The following is a 23,567-nucleotide window of genomic DNA, read 5'->3' on the forward strand; positions in this document are numbered from 1 at the left end:
CTGAAAAAGAGCATCCAGGGGAGGCACAGACCCTCCTTATACCTGTCGGCACAGGCAGATTTGCCCACCGGGAACGGTGCGGCTGCTGCTGGCCGTGACCTGGCCCCCGAAGGAGAGGCTTTCACCGAGTCCCTCCCGGCTCAGCTCCAAACGTGGCCTGTGCCTGCAGGCGGGCCTGGCAGCGCCCCGCAGGCCTGCGGGGAGAGCCGCGGAGCCCGGCCAGCGGGGAGGGGACAGCGGGGGTAGCCCGGAGGCAGCAGCCAGTTGCAGCCCGGCGCGGGGGCGGGCAGCTCGCCGGGCACCGCCGCGCCTCCCCTCTCGCACGGCGCCGGCAGAGGCCCAGGCTGCCCCGCGGGCGCCATGGAGCTGGGGCAGGTGCCGCTGGCCTTCTCCCGCCTGCCCATGTTCCCCTTCTTCGACATGGCGCACTACGTGGCCTCCGTCATGGCGCTGAAGGAGCAGCGGGGTGAGCGGGGAAGGCTGCCGGGGCCAGGCGGGGCCAGGCCAGGCGAGGCGGAGCCGGAGCCGCCGCGCGAAATGGCGGGGGGCTGCCCGCGGGGACAGGGGTGGGTTGGGCTGGCCTGGAGGGGGACTGAGACACTCCAAGGGTCTGCTTCCCCCCCCCCCCCCCCCTCCATTTTTTCTTCTTTCAGCGTGGAAATAAGGTCTCCTGCGGTCCAGGTGAAGCCACCCGTATGTAAATGTTGGCTGTGTCCAGCCGAGTTCCTCCTGCCTCCTCAGTAGGGGCACAGGGGAAGCCAGCCCGAGCGGCTGCTGAAGACCTTATCACGGTGGAAGGCTTAAAACGTCCCAAAAATAAAAGGGCTGAAACCTCTGAAATCAGGTTTTTGCGTGGAGGGAAGGTGGCAGGCTGGCACCTTGCTGCCAGGCACCATTACAGGGGTGCAAGGAGCAACTCTGGTCGCCTCCTTATATCCCTCTCGAGTCCTGGTTAAGCAGAAAGGTGCTCAGGAAATTATGTCTGGTAGGAAACCTGCCACAGGATTGTAATGGGCTGGGTGTGTTCTAGTTTGTGACTTCACGTTGTACTCATAGCTTGTACAGTTAAGCTAGGAAAGCCTTTCGCTGCCAGTGTTTTGGGAGCTGTATGAGTGCGCACAGTGACACTTCTCTACTTCAATCTCTACTTGCTCTGCCCCAGAAAATCTTTTCCACTGTCTTTGTTAGCCCCAAACCTAGTTCTAGTTGTCATAAGTATGGAGACGAGCATCATTTTGGTGTTTAGAGTAGCTACTTGTGGATTGACTTTGGACAATTGTGGTAACGTTGCATCCCAGCTGGTGACTGTGTAGGAGACTAAACTGGCTTTTGGGATTATAGAGCAGATTTGGGAGTTTCTGCTTGCTTCAGATTTTTAAGGCTCAGCACTCTGTTTGGTGAGAGCTTATTCTTTGGTCACTTCTTAAATGTGCCAAGGTGAATTTTTACTTCCTGCTGAGTAAGTGCACTTGGCAAATTGTAAAGGCTGATACAAAATGTTTATGTATGCTGGCATCTTCAACAGATCTTGTTACTACTACTAAAATTGCTTCTGGTTGCTGACATGAGACATTGTGTAATACAACTCTTCCATTTGAGAAGAGGCTTTCTGTCCAGAGGTATTTGACATTATAATGCACCGCCTTTAAACTTTCTTCTGAAGTGGACGCAGATTTGAGGACTGGGATGGGAGGAATTAGTCTACTTTGCTGATGCGGAGTGTAGCACAGCGTTAGTGAGACTACACTTTGGGACAGTGGAAGGTCTGTCAGAAGTCTGTTGATTTCTTTATTTTGTTCTTTTTTTTCCTTGTCATCTTAGTAGCTGGAAAGTTCAGAACTTTTGAGTATCCTCTAGTACTCACTGTTAGTAACTGTAATTCAGGTGACTGCATGCTCTTCCGTTTCTTGCTCGCAAATGGTTTGAACTTAACATTAAATCATAATTGAAATAGCAGCCATTATGAAATAGGATGGCTAATGTTATCATTGATCTTTTATTTTTTAGGTATTACCATGTATTCTTGGAAATTTGAAGTGTAGCTTTCTTTCACAAATGGATACTTGGGTAACTTTGATCATGTAGGAAGCATGTGGTCGTCAGAGCCACATTTGTTTTATCCCAGAGTACTGTCTCATTAAAATGCCAACCCTTAAACTCAGATTCAGTGTGGGCATTTGTATCATGGATGAGCACCTACCAACTGGGATTTTTCCCAGTCCTTTTAACTAAATTTTCTTGCTCTCTTGTGGGTGCTGACAACTGCAGTGGTGACAACCAACATATTTCTTTGCACATGTTAAACTAGGAGTTCTTCATTAGTACATTTGGGCTTGCTTAAGAATTACTCATTTGTAGCTCCAGTTGGAGTTTTCTTTTGGGTCAATTTTCTTTTTGGGGACAGAGAGGCAGCAAAAGGTGTTGAGGTTTGAGGATCAGCACTGTTTGGAAGGAATGTGCTGGTTTTGGTCTTGGAAGTTTTCTGTGATGTGATCCAAGTTATCTGAAGAGAGCTACTGCTTTTTGGCATAGTTTTGCTGAGTTAAATCTGACTGTTAATGCTTTAGCTTAATTCATGGTATGTACAGTTGAACAGGGGTGCTGGAAAAACTTCTACAAGTCCTTTAGGTTTGCTCTTTAGATGTGTATGTGGTATGTATTATCGTTTGCACGTTCAGAACACATTGGGAAGCTTAAATTAGATCTTACCCTACTTACAGAAAGAGCTAGCCAGCAAGGCTTTTATTACTATTATCTAGAAATAGTATTTAGAACTGCATTGAACGGTAGTCCTTGTATTTTGAAACTGCATCTGTGCTTTCTAATATATGCTGCAGGACTAGAGGCCTTTTGGCAGATGATATCCTGTGTGGTTGCATGATGCCTCATTAGTTTTTCGTGATGCATCAGATGACACATATAAGTGACCTCTTGTTTAAAAATGTGACCTATTGAAAATGGAATTTGTTTTCTGAAAGGCTACATCTCATTTATAATTTAGGTAGCAGTGCTAAAAAGATGTGCTTTAAATTAGTATTAGCATTTTTTGACCCCTTGCTTTCTATGTTGGCTATATTCCTTGTTAGAAAGCAGCTATGGAATTACAAAATAATGGTGTATGAGCCAAGAAAATTCTCATATTGACCAACAAAAAAATCCTGAGGTCCCTTAGGGCTACCAGTCTCTTGATGTCCTTTAATAGCTTACTGAAGAAATTTACAAGCTTTTGTGTAGAGGGCAATCTGGTAATAATAATAGTCATTACTGTACGTGGCCTAAAAACTGGAAATTGCTGTTAGTCATGGGGCAAAGCAAGAGTGGGGAAGCAGTGATTGCTGAAAGGGAGAGGAATAAAACTGAAAAGAGAACAGTCTGATTTTAAAACAGCTCCAATAGTTAATTGAATTGATTAAAAAAAAAAAAAAAAGTGACCAAATCAGTAATCAGACCAAATGCCGGGTGAAGTGAACTAAGCTTTCTTTCTGTTAGTTAGCTGTTGGCCATACTGCATTTGTGGGGAGGGAGGAGGGTAGTGCAGTTTTTTCACGGAGGCCACCAGTAAGATGTTAAGATGATTACTTCTCTGCTAATGCCAGGTGAGAAGCTTCATGCTAAGGAAAGAGGTTGATGCAGACCCACCTGCTGATGGATGTCAGAAGTGTAAGAGTTGTTTTAAGTGCAGTCTGGACGCCGACAATTCTTGCGCGTGGAACCTCCTGTCATAATATGGTTACCAGTCTTGCTCCAAAATCAGATTACCATACAGACTACATTCTCTATTACATCAGGCTAAGACTTAAAACTTGTGCATAATGCAGCTGCTGATGTATTAGCAGTATTCACCCCTTGTAACACATGATTTGTTGTGATTTGTGATCTACAGTGGCTGCAGCCATTCCCTGTTTCTTCTTGTTACCCCATAAAGTTTGGGATGTTTCTCCTCTAAATGGTCACTTTGTGCTACAATACCGTAGCAACGCGAAAACTGGAACAATCTTGTCAATATTCCTATCTAAAGTGAATTATAGTGAGAATGCTGTATTCTCTTTGAAACATTAGAGCATTTGATCTTTGGTAAGAACCATATTTTCCCACAAAAGTTCGTGAAAATCCAAAAGCTTATCTTCAGAATTGTTAATCAAATATCACATTTCTTTTTGGTGCAGACCATAGGTTTCATCCTTAATTTGGTAACCTTCAGCCTTTAGACTATGAAAAAAGGAACTATTTCATGCAAACGGAGCTCTTCATCTTTGTAAAGGGGAAGCTTTGGCAGTGATGGACTCCTGAAGTGGAAGGAAATAGTCAAAACAACTATTTCAAGATATTTCTGTCTTTGATAAAGTGTTGTTTCCCCTCAAAACACGTTAAGGTTTCCCTTTCTCCTCCTCCAGCATAATCTGATACTGAGAATTCTTCTGGCATAGTTCAGCTGCAATTTTAAAAGGATGATTAATTTTAAAGATTCTAAAGATAACAAAATAAATGAAACAGTGAAGCTTTTAGTAGAATCATAGAATCGTTAAGGTTGGAAAAGACCTCTAAGATCATCAAGTCTGACAGTTAACCGAGCACTGCCAAGTCTACCACCAAACCATGTCCCTAAGTACCACATCTACATGCCTTTTGAATACCCCCAGGGATGGTGACTTAACCACTTCCCTGGGCAGCCTGTACCAATGCTTCACAACCCTTTCAGTGAAGGAGTTTTTCCTAATACCCAACTTAAACCTCCCCTGGCAACTCCATTTCCTCTTGTCCTGCTGCTTGTTGCTTGGGAGAAGAGAGCAACCCCTGCCTCACTATAGCCCCCTTTGAGACAGTTGCAGAGAGCAATGAGGTCTCCCCAAGCCTCCTCTTCTCCAGACTAAACACCCCCAGTTCCCTCAGCCGCTCCTCACAGGACTTGTGCTCCAGGCCCCTCACCAGCTTCGTTGCCCTTCTCTGGACACGCTCCAGGGCCTCGATGTCCTTCTTGTAGTGAGGGGCCCAGAACTGAACACAGTACTTGAGGTGCGGCCTCACCAGGGCCAAGTACAGAGGGACTGTCACTTCAGTAGTCCTGCCAGCCACATTGCTTCTAATATGAGCTGGGATGCTTGTTGGTGCTTTTAATAGTGAGAATCACAGAATGGGCAGGGTTGGAAGGGACCTCTGAAGATCATCTAGTCCAAACCCCCTGCCAAGCAGAATCACCTAGAGCACATTGCGCAGGATGGCATCCAGGAGGGTTTGAATATCTCCAGAGAAGGAGACTCCACAACCTCTCTGGGCAACCTGTCCCAGTGCTCTGTCACCCTCACAGTAAAGAAGTGCCTCTCTTATATTCAGCAAGAACCTCCCATGCTTCAGCTCGTGCCAGTTGTCTCTTGTCCTGTCACTGGGCACAACTGAAGAGAGACCACTTCCATCCTCTTGACACCCTCGCCTCAGATATTTATACACATTGACGAGGTCTCCCATCAGTCTTCTCTTTTCCAGGCTAAACAGGCCCAGCTCTCTCAGCCTGTCCTCATACAACAAGTGCACCAGTCCTCCAGTCATCTTCATAACCCATGTTATAAGACTTTGAGTAACCTTTTTTATCTGTTCAGAACTGTGGGTGAAACAACATTTGCCTAATTGCGTTGGGTAGTTGCCCAGAGAACACTGATAGGAGGGTGTTAGGGAAAACAAAACAAAACAAAAAACAGTGACCTTGAATTCATAAAGATTCAAAAGCAGAATTGGAAGCTGAAGAGTAGCCTTCAAAAAGTAACTGTTGTAATACCAGTCCTTTTTAGGTCAGCAAGGCCACTTGTATGTACTTAGTGCAAACGAAAAAGCAACTTTGTACCTGCAACAGATTTTTAGCAATGAACCCTCTCAGCTGTGCTCTGAAAGTTTTTGCTTCCTGTTAGCCAGGTAGGTACACTGAACCAACCCACAAAAGATATGAGAGAACACACGATCAGTCTTTCTCTTTTATTTAGGTAATACATACTGAAGTCAGTGTCATCTGAAACTTGCATTTTAGGAGGACTTTTCTTGTGAAGGCCTACAGATTTCTGCAGGATTTTTCATGATCTAAAGAAACAACGTAGGATTGCATGACTTGAAAAATACTGACTTAAGACTTGACATGATTCTCAAATGTTTGTTTCTGTTTATGCCTCTTTTCTGTTTGTTTTAGGAGCTGTGGATGTGTCAGTCCGAAGTCCAGTTGCCTGCTGGTTTAGTGCCATGCTTTGTTGCTTTGGTGGTTCTGTTTTGTCTTCCTTGATGCTTGGAGAACCTCCAGTAGCATTTTTGGCAAAGGGCACGAATATTCTACTGGCATCTTCAGTCTGGTAAGCAGCCACAATTGAGTTAGACAAGTATTATTGGTTAGAGGAAGCTGTACTTTAACTGTGAATAGTAAGACTATACCAGCAAGTTTCTGTGTAAATCAGAAGCTCAACTTAAAAATGTCATGGATTTAGAAGCTGTCACTCCATCAGAGAAGTCACTGCAGCAAAAAAAAATGGTATGAACCCTTTCTGTAGGAGTGAAATGCGCTCTTTTCATAAGAGCAACTTTTATGAGCTGTTGATAATGAAATAGTCACTAGACTTTTCTTAGATTTTTATAGTATTCTTGGTCAAACATGAAAATATGTTCTGGAATAAAATGGACTCAAGTTACTGCTTTTCTAAATATAAAGAAGTCGTAAGTGCCATCTAGTTTTTCCAGTGACAGCTCTTGAACCTGGCTGAAGTAAAATTCCTACACTTTTCTGTGATTGGGAAATTAAGACATGGATCTTCTTATCTTTCAGTCTCTGCTCTCTGACGTCTTTTTTTTTTTTTTTTTTTTTATCTTTTGCCCTTTCCCAAACTGCTTTCCCAAATGGATGGGGTGGTAGTGAAAGCCAGTAGAGAGCTGAATGGGAAGTCAGGTATGTGTATGTGGCAGCAATTTGACCTGTTTTGGAGTTCATAAATAATACTGGAGTTATTTTCATACAAAGGTAGCCTTGCAGTGGAGTTCATTTATTCCGGAGAGTGATTGTAGAGAAAAACCCTCTACTCTAACAAAATTTGGGATCAGCAGTGGATTTTTGAATTTAAAAATCTCAATTGCTATCTTAGAAGAGTATTAGCTGCTTGAAAACCTTCAGTATCTATTCCTTGTTGCCACTTAAGATTTATAATTGCAAATTTTTTGAAGTGAGAGTAAATATTTATATGTGTGTATCTCTATTAGTCTTCTGGTCTTCATGTTGCAATGGAAGATGGCAGACAAATTTAATTGAAGCAAATCAGTGAAATGAGTAATATACAATTAAACCTGCAGAACAACAAGGTTTATAGAATCTGCTTCTGGTTCATATTAGTCTGGTGTGGGCAACATGACTGCTTATTTTAACAGATGTTAGCTTGAGTTAGGAGTACAGGTAAACAAAACATGCTTTCATTTGAACTTAATGTGTGCAAATGTGACTTGCTATGCTCAAATAAAATGAGGTTTTAAGGAGAACCTGTGAATGTTATGAAACCTTTCAAGCCTTTAGTTTTACGAAGTTCTCTGTTCATTAGTATAATGACTTTAATTCTCGGTCTCAAATCACATGAAACAAAATTCCCCAAGTTACACGTGAAACTGGAAAATAAAACGGATTGTGCTGTGCTGGACAGTGCTCCTAAATAGTCTGTAGGACAGCGACATCTACTGTTAGCAAATGTTGCTAGCAGAAATTATAGACAAAAATGGTATGGTAGCATAGCCATGCTATTCCAGACAAATCCAGTTATGTGTGCTTCAGTGTCCTAAACCCACATTTTACAATTGTAAATTGATTCTGGTTAGTGTTCTCTGAGTACATTGCTTAAATGGCTATTAGCAGTAGCCATTAAAATACATGCTCCATATACATCTTTGAATTAATACCAGCTGAAGCTTCATTGCTACAAAGGCAATTGGATTTACAATAGGAAAAAAGGGAACGAATGTAAGCAATTCAAAAGTAATACTAAAACTGACTGTTGAAGCAGTACTTAGCTATTAATGTAAATTCCAATAACTTCCTTGTATGTGAGAAGTAGGCTATTGCATGCTCCAGTGTGGGAGGTCTTGAAGAGAAAAAAGCTTTGTAAGTTTGCAGTGGCAAGATACTATATACATTGCAGCAAAAGCAAATATACAATTAGGACAGGACTTTAGCTAAATTTTGCCTTCCTGTGGAGGAAGCAGCCTGGCATTCTGCTGTTAAGGATAAGCATTTTTTTCTGAGGAAAACAACAAAAATACAAACCAAACAAAACAAAACCACACCAACCAAGCAAACAACAAAACACCCAAGTGCTCTCATGCTTTTTAATCTCTAACCAAGAAGCATGAATCTTCCTGGTTATGGTGTCTGCCACTAGTTTTAATAAAGTAAACTAGATAAAGGGGTGCATCTATGCCTTGCTGCCTGAGGAAACCAGAAAAAGATACAGCCCTAGAAGTTTTTGGTGGATAGGATTGAGCTCAGAAGCCTAAACCAAGAGGCAAGCATTTTTTTTAGAAAAGACATTACCATGTTTTAGAGGCTTTTTCTGCCTTCACCACTTACTTATTGCTGTCTTATTCCTGTGCTAATACAGATGTGTGTTTTTTTTGATGTTTTTTGTCTGTTTAAGAACTGAAATTTGTGACTGAGGAGATAAAATAAAGCACTGTGTAATCTATTCACTTAAGATTTACTGTCAGCTTAGGACCTCATTGTTAGCCATCTTAACTTTACTTTGTTTTGAGAACAGGTTGGAAAAAGATATTAAATATTGAGTACACCTTTGGGTTGCTTTTAACACTTTGAAAAAATAAATGTGCCTGTAATTGGCAAGCTGGAAAAGCTAGAATCTGTGGTTACTAAGATGTAAAATGGGTTTGAAAATAGCTGTGCATTTCATCTGACATGATACTAACAGGTGGAGGCATTCTTGCTGAACTTACATAATTCCGTGTACCTATCAGTAGGAAAGGATAGTGTTTGCAAGTAATTTAACCACTCTGTTTTAATCCTGTAAAAAAAAAAGTCTCACAATAACTTAATAATTTTTATTATGTAAATATATATATATTAATATATAAATTATATAAACTCTAGAACAATAAAAGGAGTTCCAGGAGTTGGACTTGATGATCCTTGTGGGTTCTTTCAACCTGGGATTTTGTATGAAAATGTAAATCTTTCTGATGTACTTTAATAAATTCTTAGCTGGGACAACGAGGCAGCAAGTACAGTGTTGAATATCATTTCATGATTTTGGTGCAACAGCTCAAACATACTCAAAAGCATTTCATTTTTTTTCTATATGTGCAGTATAAGGCATTGAACTATCAGTAATATATTAAATATTGCTAGTCGTATTCCAGAAATACATTTAAATGTATTAGAAAGTGAATTCCTTAGCAAAAACTCTTGAAAGCTCGTAACGCTTTTTCTCATTGTGATTTACAGGTATCTTGTGTTTTACTGCCCACGAGACATATTCTGCCGGTGCTTTGCATTTCTCCCTCTTCGGCTTCTAGTTGCAGGAATGAAAGAAGTGACTAGGACTTGGAAAATAGTGGCTGGCGTTGCACATGCAGACAGCCACTTTGAAGATGCCTGGCTTGTCATGGTAGCTGTGGGCTGGGCCAGAGGTAACATCTATAACATCGTCTTCTGATGAATTATGATGTTTTGGAGTGGTATTTAAATGGCTAGCCTTTCAGCATACCTGTAGCACCATTCCTTGCTGTGGTGGGTATGATGGTCCTCAGGTCCTAATACAGTCTCTTATCCCCTCAAGGGAGAAGTCAGTGCAGCAGTTTTTCTGCCTGGATTAAGGGTGACATTGAATGACTCCAAGGGAAGTTCATCTTGTCCCTTTGGAAGGTCTTGTGAGGACTGTTAGGATGGGCGACTGACGGCAATAAAGAAATAGATCTCCCATGTAGCTTCAGTGCTGTCACTAAACTTTCCATCATATCTCTTCAGAACTGTTTTCCTTGCATGTGGCTGAAGAAGAGAGCTTGTTTTCTCAGCTTTTTGGATTGCTAACAGTAGTTGGTTTTAAACACAGGAAAGACCCTTCTTGCCTGCCTGCTGTTTGGAATATGTCTCTGTAAGCTACCTTCCTAGCAGCTGTGTTTACAGTCACAAAATTAGAACCACTTCAGGATGTAGTAAAGCAGCTCCTGATTCTATCCACTTTTGTTGTTGTGCTTTGGGAAACAATGTGTTAATGTGAAGATATATTGCATTATTTTTACAGGTTATGGTGCAGATCAATCTTGTTGGCCAGAGTTTCTAACACTTGCTTATGTCTTGGCCTTTTTTAACATAAAAACATATCCACCCTTTCTTGTGGAGAATCCTCCTACTTTATAGTGACACTCACTGTACATAAATGCTTACAAGAAGAATGGAATGATACAAGCCTCTCTGGAGATTTTCTCTGTCAATTCAAGCATTTGTTTGCAGTGATCAGTGTGTCATTTCAGATATTACCACATAAAGGTGAACCTGATGTTCTTTCTAAGTCGCTAAACCTCTGAGGTTTCTTATTGGTCACTCAAGTCATGCACATATGAAAGATTCAATTAATCTCTTTAAGTCTGAGCTTTGGGTGCCACATTTGGCAGCTGGTGTAATGAGTTTTGCTGGGAGCAGTAGTAGGCTGTGCAGCAGTGGTAGCATGCCAGCAGAGGCTTACTGTTAATCTCTGGATTTTCAGGAGCTGGTGGTGGCCTAATCTCCAACTTCGAGCAGTTGGTGAGAGGAGTGTGGAAACCTGAAACCAATGAACTACTGAAGATGTCCTAGTAAGATTTTTATAATGAAGTTCAATCTGTTAACAGCTGTTTTACTAATTCCTTGTGTTGACACTGAATATAATATGAATATAATCTGAACCATATAATGGTTCACATTTAAAGATTGAAAATATTAATAAAAAATTCAATTGTTTATAATAGATGCTTGATATTTGTCTTATGAAGGATTGGTTGTTGATCTTTGATAATTTTAATTTTAGCAGATATTTTGGTCATTTTAGGTCTGCAGCACAAGAACACCAAGTTGGAAGAAGTCAATAAAAATTATGGCTAGAAAATTGTTGGAATTTATTGGTAAACATTATTGAGTATGTTTGTCTTGTAGGGACATGGCTTTCTATCCAAAATGAAAGGCCAGTGGTACTACAAATACATGAGTAAGGACTGTGTTGTTAGTGCATGTTCTGAACATCATCAATATGTCTTCCTTTGAGTATTGTCACACTTGCTTCCTCTGCAAGCACTGTTTTCCTCCAAAGATACTGATTATTTGAGAAGGTACAAACTGGTAGTTCAATATAGCAAAAAAGTAGCAACACATCTTTTCTATACTGTAAAACAAGAAAAGTGCCTTCTCTTGCAGAAGCAAAGAATGGAAAATTACATGGCTTCTAGATTAGACAGTAAAATGAATATTGAGGCAGGCTAGAAAGCCACAAGCTATTGTTGTAAGTTAAGATAAGCTCATTTTAGTAATTCCCTAAAATGGCTTTGATCTTTCCCATGTAACTCTCAAGTCTTTAGAAACAATAATTAAAAAAAAAAATCTTTTCTGCAGCTACTCTTAGGAATAGAGAATAACAGAAGAGAAAGTTGTAAGGGAATTACTCTTCCTCAGTCAGTGCCTAGGTGTCTGCAGTCTTTTTACCAGACTCCCAGAAGAAAGTAGTCACTGTTAGTAATAGCACTGTATTTACAGGTGCAACATTAGAACATTGATTACTGATTGGCATATATCCTGCTTTTCTGTGGTGGATGTGACTCAAAATAGCTCAAAAAGTACTTTTCTTTTTAAATTCTGTTTAATATGTAAAACTTAAATAGAAGTAAGTTTTGAAATTTAAAGGATAAAACATTCTGCAATCAGCTAAGATAGTTTTACACAGAATTAGTGTTTTTTTTGTGTTTGTTTTTTGGTTAAGCAGGAAGTAAATGCAGAAATCTATGAGTTACTGAAATGACTGAAGAACTTGTCTATGAATAGATGCTTTGTGGTAACAGGAATGTTGTCCTTCTATTACAGATACAGCTTAAGAAATGTGCAGAATTCTTCTGCCAGTATTTTAGTGCTCTCTCCTCATATTCTCTTGTTTTCTGACTGTATACATGTCAAGTGATGTACCACTGTGATGAAGGTAGATTGAAGCTGTAAATCTTTACATGTTGCAAGTCAACACAGCTGTTTTGGTGAAACTTGGTAACTTAACAAGATTGATATGTCATACCGATACTTGACCTGGCTCAAGTCAAGCATCAGCAGACCACAACCCTAAAACTGGTGGAGTATCATAGTGGAATGAGACTTGGATGGAGTTGTTCTTTGACACCTGCAGCAGCTGCTTGGAATAACTAACACCTAGAGTGTAGGAGAATGTATTTTTAAGCACTGCTAGAGTAGTGCAAGCTTTGTAATTTAGCTCTTCAGTAAGACACGTTGGGAGAAGAGGAAGAAGAGCAAGCTGACATGTAGAGTCTGAATAATTGAGACATTGAAGTGCATTTTGATTTGAAGAGGATTTGTCAAATATGAGTTTGCTGGATGTATAAATCAGTGCTGAACTTAGTTTAATAATACCTAGGTTTTGGACCTCATCACTGCACGTATACATGTTTTCTATTCAGAAATAATTGCTTTGCATGCTAAGAACATTTAGTGTTTGCTAGGTCATGACCTCTTTCACTGTGGAGTAGGGAAGAGAAATTAACATTTGTTTGTTTGATTTCCAGCCCTGTGAAGGTAACTTTGATAGGAGCAGTTCTCTTCACTCTTCAGCATAGCCAGTACTTGCCAATAGCAAGACACAACCTCATGTTTTTGTACACCATCTTTCTTGTAGTTTCCAAGGTAAGAATTTGAAAGTGTTGCAAGTAACTGAATAACAAAAAATATCTTTTTTCAGCATTTCAGAGCAAAACATGACCTCAAACATAATATCACAATTTATAATGCTCCCTTTTGGAAGGGGAGGATAGCTGCTACTGCCTTAAACCTGTGTTTAGTCTTTGACACGTAGATAGAGCAGAAGACCTATTCTGGTAGGTTCAGTGTATGGAGGGGGAACGAATCAGGAATATTGGCACCCAACAGTTGATACGGTGGGTTTTTATGTCCACAATCTCAGACAGCTCATATATGTGGAGAGAAACTGTCCTGTTCTCTGCTTTTTGCTAGCTGCTTAATGCCTGCCTTGTACCTGTGCAGTCATCTGTGGATTTGCAAAACAAACCAAATAGGTTCTTGTCTATGTATGAGTTACGTATGTTTACATTGCTGTAAAATTAATGAAGTTAATATATTCAAGGTAAATAATGGTATTTTCTTATATAGCATCACCTAATTTCTGGCTTCGACCCCCGTAGTCATGTTCGTTTCCAGGATGATGCTGGTCTTGAGATTTATTAGCTAATAAGAAAAGTATAGTCTCTGAGTTGAAAGAAGGCTAGCAATTTTTAAAACTTCAGAGCTGCTGTTGAACAGACTAGAAAATATCTTAAAGTGGTGGTTGCCAGTCTCATTTCTGTGAAGTTCCTGATGAGTTTAATGCTAGAGAATTTTCTTTAGGGAGCCAAGACTTTAAGCTGATGCTTCACCTAAACAAAGAAAACCATTGTTAAAAATGGTTTACTTTTAAAAAGTGTTTCAAGTGGGTTTTTTTTTGTTTTTTTTTTTTTTTATGAGTATAGGTCAGAAAGAGAAGCATTCATTGATGTTTTAACCTAAAATGAGCATATTTCCTTTCATTGCATGGACTCTTCATGCTCATGTAGCAAGTTAGAAATGCTGTACATTGGTTCAGTATAGAGCTTGTGTTCAAATTATTGTGAAGTCAATAAAACTTTTAATACAACTTGACCATTCCTTGTTCCTCATAGGTAAAAATGATGTTGACAAGATCTGCGACTTCTCCATTTGCTCCCATTGAGGCTGCATTAGGCTATATATTCTTCGGCTTGCAGAAAACTGTACCCAAAGTGAAGAGTGAAGGTGCTACATCTTCCAATGGCTCTTCAGTCTGTGACCAGTCTTCCTCTGAACAGTCCCATGATGGTGTTAAGAAGAGACAAGCAAAGAAAACAGAATAAGTGGCTTAAAATCCTTGATAACCTGCAAAGATATTTGTATGTCAGATTAAGCTGATTGAGATTTTTTTTAAAGAATGTTTTATGAGGTGAGAGTAGGGCTGTGTAATATGGTGGTGTTACTTGCCTTCAGAATGAGTTTCATTTGCTTTTGGAATGTGTTCAGATGTTTGAATGAACATGTTGGATTTGTAAGTGTAAGTGTAAAAGTACAATTCTTTTATAGTGGTTGTAAGTTTACTGAATTTTGTATTTATTAGTAACTTTAAATGCTTACATGCTACAAAGAGTTTCAAAATGTGATAATCGGCTTTGCTATTTTTTCTGGTATATCACCTGTTTCATTTTTTTTCTTGATTCTCATGTTTCATTTGGATAACGTGAACTTGAACTGCCAAGTGTTCACAGTAGAATGTCTCAAGTAAGAAAGGCTTTAGTTAGTCATCACCTGATTAAGGCTTAATCACATTGCACTGTAAAACCATGAAAATGTACCAAACTAATGCCTTTAACTAGAAAAATAATGGAATTACTGTTGTAATTCACTTTGCACTGGTCTAGACTTTCTTCACTTACTTAAGTAAATATTTTTTGCATTTTCTTATTTTTCAAAATAAGAGTGGTTTACTAGTATTTTTAAAAATCTTTACAGTTAGTGGATAGAAACACCAATATTTTTGTCGTTGGCTCACTTTGACACTTTATTTGCAAGCGTTTGATATTTAGATATTTTTATGTTACATATGTGATTTTTATGTGGTTTATAATATCTTTCAGTTTGACTGGGATGAGACATCTTTGCCTGCACTTCTATCCAAGCAAAAATTATTTTTTTTCAAAGCCAAACTATCAAACATTTTCAAAAAGAATACTGGACAGTATATTTATCGTGTTTATCATCAGTTCTGCTCTGTTGTACATGCTGTTAATAAATACCAATGCTAGTTTCTAGCAGTTACATCTGGTGCTATTGGGGAAGAACAGTTAATACCGGAAGCACTGAAACTGTTTTATTACTGCTCGCTGAAATTTGCTGCTTCTTTTTTACATGTGATGTGAAGCAGTTGCAAGTCATACACAGTTCAGAACTGGGAACTTAAACGTTTCTGAGATGTTATATTTTATAAGACTCTAATCTTTTCAGAGGAATCTTTCATTTGATGTGCCATTTTTTAGAATGCATTAAACTATTTTTACAGGATTAGGTTCTTTGGAAAGTACTACTTCGAAGAGTATTCTTTAGCAAAAGGAGGTTGGTTAATCTTTGCACAGGGATGGCAAGGAGAATGTGGAGGCAAGTGTGATTTGAAAAGGCAAAGTTGTAATTCCAGGTACATATATAAATTCAGAAGAACTGTCACCAGTACTGTACTTAAAAAAAAAAAAAAAAAGGCATCCAAGAAATTTCTTGTGTGCCTGTTGAGCCACAATTCCTTGGTAGTGACCAAATCCATTGAGTTCAGTTTGGAATTCAACTGTATAGCAAATGTATGCTACCTTGAAAACTAAGCTGAGTATTTACTTCAGCACAGAAGAATAACAAAAGTGAACCTCCAGCTCTTTGAACAAAGTAGTAATTGTGTTCCTGCCATTTTATACGCAAACTCTGTGTCCAGTTGTATATAAATGCTTGGAGTCACACTTGCAGGGTGTCTCAGGGTTTTGTAGCTTGGATAAGCTTGAAGCTGTCAACTTTCTACTTAATGATCAATTTGTTTATTCAGCAACACCAGCAAAAATTGTATGTTTACTGTTTTTAAAATTTTGGGGTGTTTTTTTAATCTAATTGGATTGTGGTATGGAATTATGTTGCACAACTGTGAAATACTGACTGATGACTGGCTACTCTTATCCCAAATAAATGTGAAAATACACATTGACTAATTCTTTAACAAGTTTACAGTTTGAAGGAAAATATATGGCTTTGTATTCACTCTGGCCTTAAAAACTACAATATTAAAAAAATAGAAGTTTTTTTCTTCTTGACTGAACATCTCAAATCAAATACAAAGCATATTAAAGTGTGTATTGTTAGGAGCTAAAACATACACTATGCTGAAAGCAATCCTGTTGTAAGCACCATGAAAACAAACCTTCACGTTTAAAGACCTCACAGGCTTCTTTAGGATGGCTGTTCAAAAGAATTCCACATTGAGTAGGTATATGCAAATATTCTGTGAACTATTCCACAGGAGGCTTTAATACAGCATATCCAGGATGCCTTAAATAAACACTTAACTATTTTCTAGCTTTCATGGTGGTAGTTCTTTATCTCATCTGTGAGACTGGTAAGAAATCAGTGTAAATGTTCTGTCTTGGGTAAAGCATGTCAGATTTAGCAGAGCTGCATATGTGAACTAGTTGGCTGTATCTAATTTTAGCATTAGCCTGGTAAAAATTGAAACTGCTCATGTAAATGCAAGCTTGAAAGAGTTCTGGGGTTGGAAAGGCCTACACCTGATTAATCCAAAGGCTGTTTTTGATCTTCGTTTCTCTTAAATGTGCCTAGTTTCTGTAAGAAGAAACACCAAAAGATCTAGTTCATGAACAGAAACAAAGTTTCTTTAAATTATAAATGTGTACTTCTTTCCTCTTCTGTATTTTTTCCATTTCGCTTTAGTGGAAAGAGGTGCAGACAGGAGAACCTCATACAGGTAGTGCCTTCATTCTCACCCTAATTTTTCAGTGTACTATTAGGCAAGGTACAGTTGCTGAAGAATTATAATTCTTCTTACAAATGTCTATTTTCTGTAAGTATCAGAATCTGCACAACATAAAGGCCGTGCTACATCTCAACATCTTCCAACAAGCTAGACAGTGAATGCACGCTTTACGCAAGGAACAATCTGCATTTATAAGGTGAATCTTCATTTATAAGGACTAAGCAGTCTTATAAAGCACATCAATTGAGAAGCAGTATTTGACATTAAGATGACAATCAAAAATGTTATGTAAATAGTGCTTCATGTTTGTTGTGATAAAACCGCCCTATTAAGCAGTCAAAAGCCTTTTGTGAAACGTATGAAATTATCCATCAAGGAACAGGTAACATTTGTTAATACTTATGGAGAATGTTGTAATATTCTCAGGCAAGAACAGCCTGTTGCACTCTGGTCTGCAAATGGGTTTTATCTTCAAGCAACAAGTAGGATATGATGATGAAAATACTATACCAAAGAAAAAAATGCTTCAACCAAGTCTAAAAGGCTAATATATGCTTATGCCCAACAACAACTGCAGAAGAACAACAAATCAGTTTGCTAATGTTTCTTTGAGTTGGAGCATGCTGTCAAGGTGGTTAAGACAGCCTTGTCTGGAAACTGATAGTGCCAGTGGCCTGTAGATCTTGTGAATGAACCGTAAAGGACTGAAGCATGCATCCACTATGCATATTATATCCTCTCTATACTGTGGGTATTACTCAGTGGAATTTGAGTATGCCTTTAAGGAACCTAAAAAGAAAGTTGTACTAAGCAAGCTGAAGATGGGACTTTTTATGGTTCCTGTATAGTCATGGCAGAATATCAGAAAAATCCGAGGAGGAAAAATGAGTTTTGTATTGAACGGAGCACTGTCTCCTGGCAACTCCCCTTTTACAGGTGGGACAAGTTCAAGTCTTGTTTGCATTAGAATTTGATGTCTTTCCAATCACCCATCATGCACCAAAACTTGGTTCTGACTCTCCCATGCTGTTGTGCAAATGATTTTTTTTTCTTGATGTTTGCATTGTGGCTTATAAGTCTAGAGAGAGGTTTAGAGGTTTACATTGTATTTCAAAGTTGAGTGAAAGAAAAGTATGAAGCCTAGTAAATATTCCCATCTTTCAGAGCAGCTGCTCTTGTATTAGTTGAGACATGTTCTTTGGCTTCAATCCAATTATCCCATATATTTTTAGGTCCCTTTAATTCAGTATAGCAGCTGAAAATGAAGCGAGGTAACTCCACATGATATGTTTAGCTCATAGCAGACCTCAGCAATGGTGAGTTTAGTCTTCAGAGCCTGGTAATTTAGACTTCGTGTTTCCTAAGATTTGTATTCCAGTAATTAGGGTATCCTCTCCTGTAGCTAGTAAGCATATGCTTTATCTTTATACTTCACCTTCTGGATTAAAAAGTTCAGGATCATTTGGATTCATATGGATCCATCTCTTCCAAGTGTAATTGAGATGTCTTGTAGCTGGCTTTGGTTTAGAGGAGTCTTGCCAAAAGAATAATTCCTTAGAAATCAAATATATCGGTCACTTTTTCATTCCCTAATCTTCACCTAAAGCTTGTACTTATTTCAGACTGAACCTTTACGTGAGTAAGTTTGGCATGAAGCAGATCAGAACTGAGTTTAGAAGAAGCTGAAAGACAAAGGCTCTTTAAAAAAATGAGACGTCAATGCTAAAATCTCTTCTTAAGTAAGATGCAGAGGCCAAATGCTAAAGAGTTTACCAACTGGCAACAAAATAATTTAAATGTTAAAAGCCCACACTTATGAAAAGAAAAGCAGAGAAATTTCAGAAAAGAAAACTGTGCATTGCTGTTGAAATTGCTGTATATCAACAAAGAAAACAAGTTTCCAAACTGTGTGTTTCTATATATGTGTTTTTGTCCTCAAATACAAACTGAACAGAGCACAAGGCTAATCAGCTTCAGAGCAAACTGAAGCAAGCTGAAAGCACACAAGGAGTCAAGACAAAGAGGAATAACTCTTGGAAATGCTATGCAGCATGCTATTACTACAGCGTAAAGAGAAAACTCAGGCTGCTGCCAAAAATGAACCAGCAATATGGTTCGTAACACTAGTACAACTTTGCTGCTGCTGACCTAAGAGGAGATGCTACATTTCTGAGGCTGTAGCTGGTCTGTATGGATATCTATGAAATTAGAGCATCGATGCTGTAAGGAAAAGCAGTGATTGAGAAGGTCAAGCTGGGTAAGACCCCTGGGGATATGTTTGCATCAGGAACTACAAGAACACTATCAAGCATTTCATGTTACTAATGAGATGTGCTGCTATCTTTAAACAGTGCTGATTTATTTATTTATTTATTTATTTTACATTGTGGTGTAAAGAACCTGGCTGAAATGATGTAGAGGAGAATGGAATTATGTTTGAGTAGTTCATTAACATCAGACAGACAGAGTGCATTGAACAAGATGCTCTTAATAAAAAGTGCCCTTGCCTCTTGGTATGCAGTCAAGTAGTCATGCCAGGCAGTACAGAATTTAACCACTTCTAGCATGGGCAATACGGAAGTTCTCCAGGGTAATCACACTGGTGAGGCTAATAGTTTGTTTATTTATTTATTTATTTATTTATTTATTTTTATGGTGAAAGGAAATAGTAAGAAAATTTACGAAAACTATGGCATGTCCTTTGCACAGAGAGTGATGCATAAAGCTGTTGGAGAAGAGAGAGAAGAACATGGGCTATCATAAAAGTCTGTAAGACAGTAATTGAAACAGATGCACATAGAAGGATTTTCTCATAATACAGCAGAGAGACAAATGTAAGTAAAAGTGGTAGGCAATGGACTTGGAGCAAACACAAAAGCTACTACTTTTTTTTTTTTTTTTCACAATCTATAATTAAGCTGTTGGTCGCATGGCCAGAGGTATTTGTGTATGCCAGAAATGGAAATCAAGTAGGTATCAGTTCTGACTCAGGTAGGACTTATCGTGTGTTGTCAGGGAGAACATTATGGGTAAATTATACAGTGCCTGCCTGACCTATTCTCAGATATTTCTCTTGGCACCTACTCTTGGCAGCCCCTATTAGCCAGGGAAGGGTGCTGACAATTTCCTGCTAGCAAAAATTATGCAGTTGAAGTTCCTCCATTTGGGAAATTACAGGGATCTGGATGTGCTGATCTGGAGCATAAAGGATTAGCTTGACCCTAGGAAACCCACCTTACACGGTACCTACCTACCTACCCTACCAGGTAAACAAAAGTCTGCTGGGCTAGAGAGACCTTTGGGCGGATCCTGTATTGTAGTAGTAATGTTTATGCTTGCTTCAGAAAAGCAGGCCCTTGCCATGTTATTGTTTCCTCTCTTATAAACTAAAAGTCATTCTTTTGCCCCTGTACAGTCAGTCTGTTATTCCTAGAATGCTTTCAGGAGCCAAGATGAAAGCATATTCTAGATGCATGAATTATTACTTTTAGTGTTGGACACTGTTGTTCTGTTGAGGCTTTTTTATTTTTTTTTTTTTCCAGCAGAAAATGGGTTTGACGGAAAGGAAATTTCTTTTTGCAAGGAAGCTATACTGGTGGAAATTGTTTTTAACTCTGGGTAGCATAGAAAGCCAATGAATATTTTTCTTGTAAAAATTGGATTTTGTTTTAGGAAAACTTATTTTCCCCTTTTTTTTAATTAAAGATATTAACATTTTTTTAATGGAAAATTGATTTTTTAATGGATTTTTTTTTCTTTTAATGGAAAATTGTTCATTAAAGGACAGTGGTAAAAACCTTAACCAAAACGACAATTTTCAGGGGGTTAAAAAGTAATTTCCTCAACTGCATTCTATCCATTTGCTTAGGTAATAGTAGAAAATTTTCTTTGAGGCTGTCATTTCTTGAAAAAACACACTTTCAGAATAACTGAAACTTTCAGCAGCAAATATCTGCTCTGTGCATAATATGCACGTCTTTTTTTTTTTTTCAGCTCAAATATGTTTTTGAAAGAATCATCAAATTTCAGCTGGAAATTTGCTGTAATACTGTATTTTGAAATATTGGGTAGTGGGAAGAAAGATTATCACCTGTTCAGGTTGTGGTCACTTGGTAATATCACTTGCCTTTATTGCACAAATTGCAGATAGTTTGGTCATAATAGATGTTTTGTTATTTCCTGATGTAAGATACATTTAAATATGCATTATTCTCATGTTGGAACATCTCAAAAAACTTTAGACAGAAAAAAAAAAAAAAAGGTTCAGTCTTATTTACAGTAGTCCCATCCATTTTCCCATAAAATGTTAAACTGATATTAAGAGTACCTGTTTAATCACAGTGTTAAAAGAGGGTATTGTTTTTTTTTTTTTTTATCTTGTACAAACTCACACAATCTTACTTCTCATTTTACAAGAACAGAGCATCTTCAGCAAGTGGGAAGAGCTTTTCCTCACCTGCCTTTTGCTTGATAGCATGGAAACATAAACACTGCTGAAAGACAAAGCAAAATGGAGGTAGTACATGGATGCTGTTCTAAGCTTCTACCTCAGTAACAAAGATTCAGTATCCAGAAGAAATGTATATAGTGAAGGAAGGGGAATCTTCTTATTCTTCAGACCATGGTGCCCTTCTCAAGGGTATTACCTGAAAGGACAGAGGGTTGTGTGATCTGAATGACTCTAAAACCTGGGAGCTATCTTCCAAAGGAGTCAGAGCTGGGAGCCTTTCTGCCATGTTTAGCATTAGCTAAACGTGAAGGTTGGCCTTAATGTGAGCAGTCCATGGCCTTTGTGCATCTAATTAGAGTACCTGACCCCTTGTTACACTGTTTAGTGAATCTAAGTTACAGTAGTGCTACAGACCTCTTCTTTACTTATGCTGTTTTGCCTCATATTGCTACAATTGCTTTGTGGGAGTGCAGTAGTTTTGCTGCTTAGTGTGCTCTTTTTCACACAAAAGCATGCTCTTTCATACAGCCAATAAATGCAGCATGAAATGGATGGATCAGGTGACTCCAGAGTAACCCGTGAAATAACCTGAATACTGTTGTTGAATCGTCTGGAGAGCTTGACACGAACAGTTTTGCTCTTACAACCAAAGGTCTTTGCCAAAGGAATTAGATAAGGCATGAAAAAGGTTGGGTCAGAACCTCCTATAGTGTGCCTATCACCAACTGTGATGGCATTTCTGTAGCAAAATAAATAAATAAATAAATAGAATCGAATAAAATAAAAAAGTCCTTGTTTGCCCTCAAAACACTTAATATGTGTTACAACTAGTAAGATTAAAAAAATGCAGATTCTGTTTCCAGCTCTGTGTGATCAGGCATTGGCAGCAAAGTGAAGGCTCTATCTATGCTCATTTATAGATTTAGCCTGAAAGCACTTAACAGAGGATGCTTGGAAAGATGCTGAAAACATTTATTTTGTTCCATCCTGGGAGAGCAAATTCTTGGCCTGGAGATTCTGCACTAAACATACTTAGTGAGGGACTGGGCATCCTTGGCTCGCCATCAGGTGAGAGGGGTGCTGGGTTCTGGGTTTTCACGTGCCTCTGCTTTTAGACCTAGTCTAGGAAAGGGAAAGAAGAAGGACAGTTCTTTGGAGCCTTTGCATCCTCTTCTATACATGTGTGTTTGGGCACATTTTAAAGCCTTTATTTCCTCAGCCATGAAATCTTCTTTGAGTGGTTGCATTCCGTCTTGTAAGCGCTCTATTTAGGGCTTTTCCAACATGTATTTACAAGCCCATATGGGTATGCTGAGGATCCAGCTGGAGAATAGGCTTTGCTGTGGCAATTTCTGGCTCCACTTTATTGTGAACATCTTGTTTCTCATAGGGATTTGGAGAGGGAAAGAGCACAGTGGGAAATGACATCCACAATTCCCAGTGGCAGTGACTGAAGCTGAATGCCTAAGTGTCCTTTAAGTCTTCCTCTTCCTATGGAACAAGCATTCTTAAAATTTTCTCTGCTGGTAATTAAGCCATGACACTTCCATCAACACATACACGCTGCTCTCACTTTATGCTCCCTCTCTGTTCTCACTATCATCACCTAACAGAGCCTTTAACCAAAAATAGATTAAATTAACCTGTTCTGTTTTGTATTAGTGGCTTGCTTAGTTAAATGTGTTTCAACTAATGAACTGTAGCTTGTTAAGCCATGGCAACTCTTTGTTCATACTCTGACTGGTAGATGTTTAATTACCTGCTAAGTGAAACTCTTTTTCCACCTTTCCTTATTTTCCTTGATCCCCTTTGACATTCACAATACAAGGTAACAATATGGCAATTATTTTTAAAAATAATGAAATGACTTTCCCTGTGAGAAAGTCAGTCTTAGGAGCTCTAGCAACATAGAGCAATATGTAAGGAATGGTGACATCCTGCAAAGTATGGGAGAAAGGTACAAAAAGAAAGCGAAAATAGTCATGAGCCTGTAAACACGCAACGTGCTTGATTTAAGGGAGGAGTCATCCTGCTGTCAACTGAGACAGACGTGAACCTGAAGACCAGTGTGTAGAGCACAACAGGTGTGTATAAATTTGGGGTTTCACGGCTAAGATACTAATAAAAGAAACCAATAGTTTGATTACCCTGCCAGTAAGAACATGGTGTTACACTAGCACAGATACTGTTCTAGGTCTTTATTTAGGACATCATGGGCCAGAATGTGCAAAGTGTTATCCATGGAGCGATAGTCCAGCTGCACTGACAAATACTTGCCTTCCAGTGCTCAGCCTCCACACCGAGGAGCCCCTCCCCTCCGAAGCTCAAGT

At 38.9% G+C, this 23,567-nt stretch overlaps 1 protein-coding gene across 1 annotated transcript; it reads left to right on the plus strand.

Annotated features, from left to right (window-relative positions):
* Window positions 1-261: 261 nt before the first annotated feature.
* On the plus strand, window positions 262-15,998 carry TMEM38B (transmembrane protein 38B). The gene is made up of 6 exons (XM_048051491.2): window positions 262-466; window positions 6,173-6,329; window positions 9,464-9,648; window positions 10,725-10,812; window positions 12,772-12,889; window positions 13,918-15,998. The coding sequence occupies exons 1-6, from the start codon at window positions 361-363 to the stop codon at window positions 14,125-14,127; spliced, it is 864 nt and encodes a 287-aa protein (XP_047907448.1). The 5' UTR covers window positions 262-360; the 3' UTR covers window positions 14,128-15,998.
* The last annotated feature ends 7,569 nt before the right edge of the window (window positions 15,999-23,567 follow it).

Source organism: Anser cygnoides, chromosome Z (genome assembly GCF_040182565.1).
Source record: "Anser cygnoides isolate HZ-2024a breed goose chromosome Z, Taihu_goose_T2T_genome, whole genome shotgun sequence".
Lineage (NCBI taxonomy): Eukaryota > Metazoa > Chordata > Aves > Anseriformes > Anatidae > Anser > Anser cygnoides.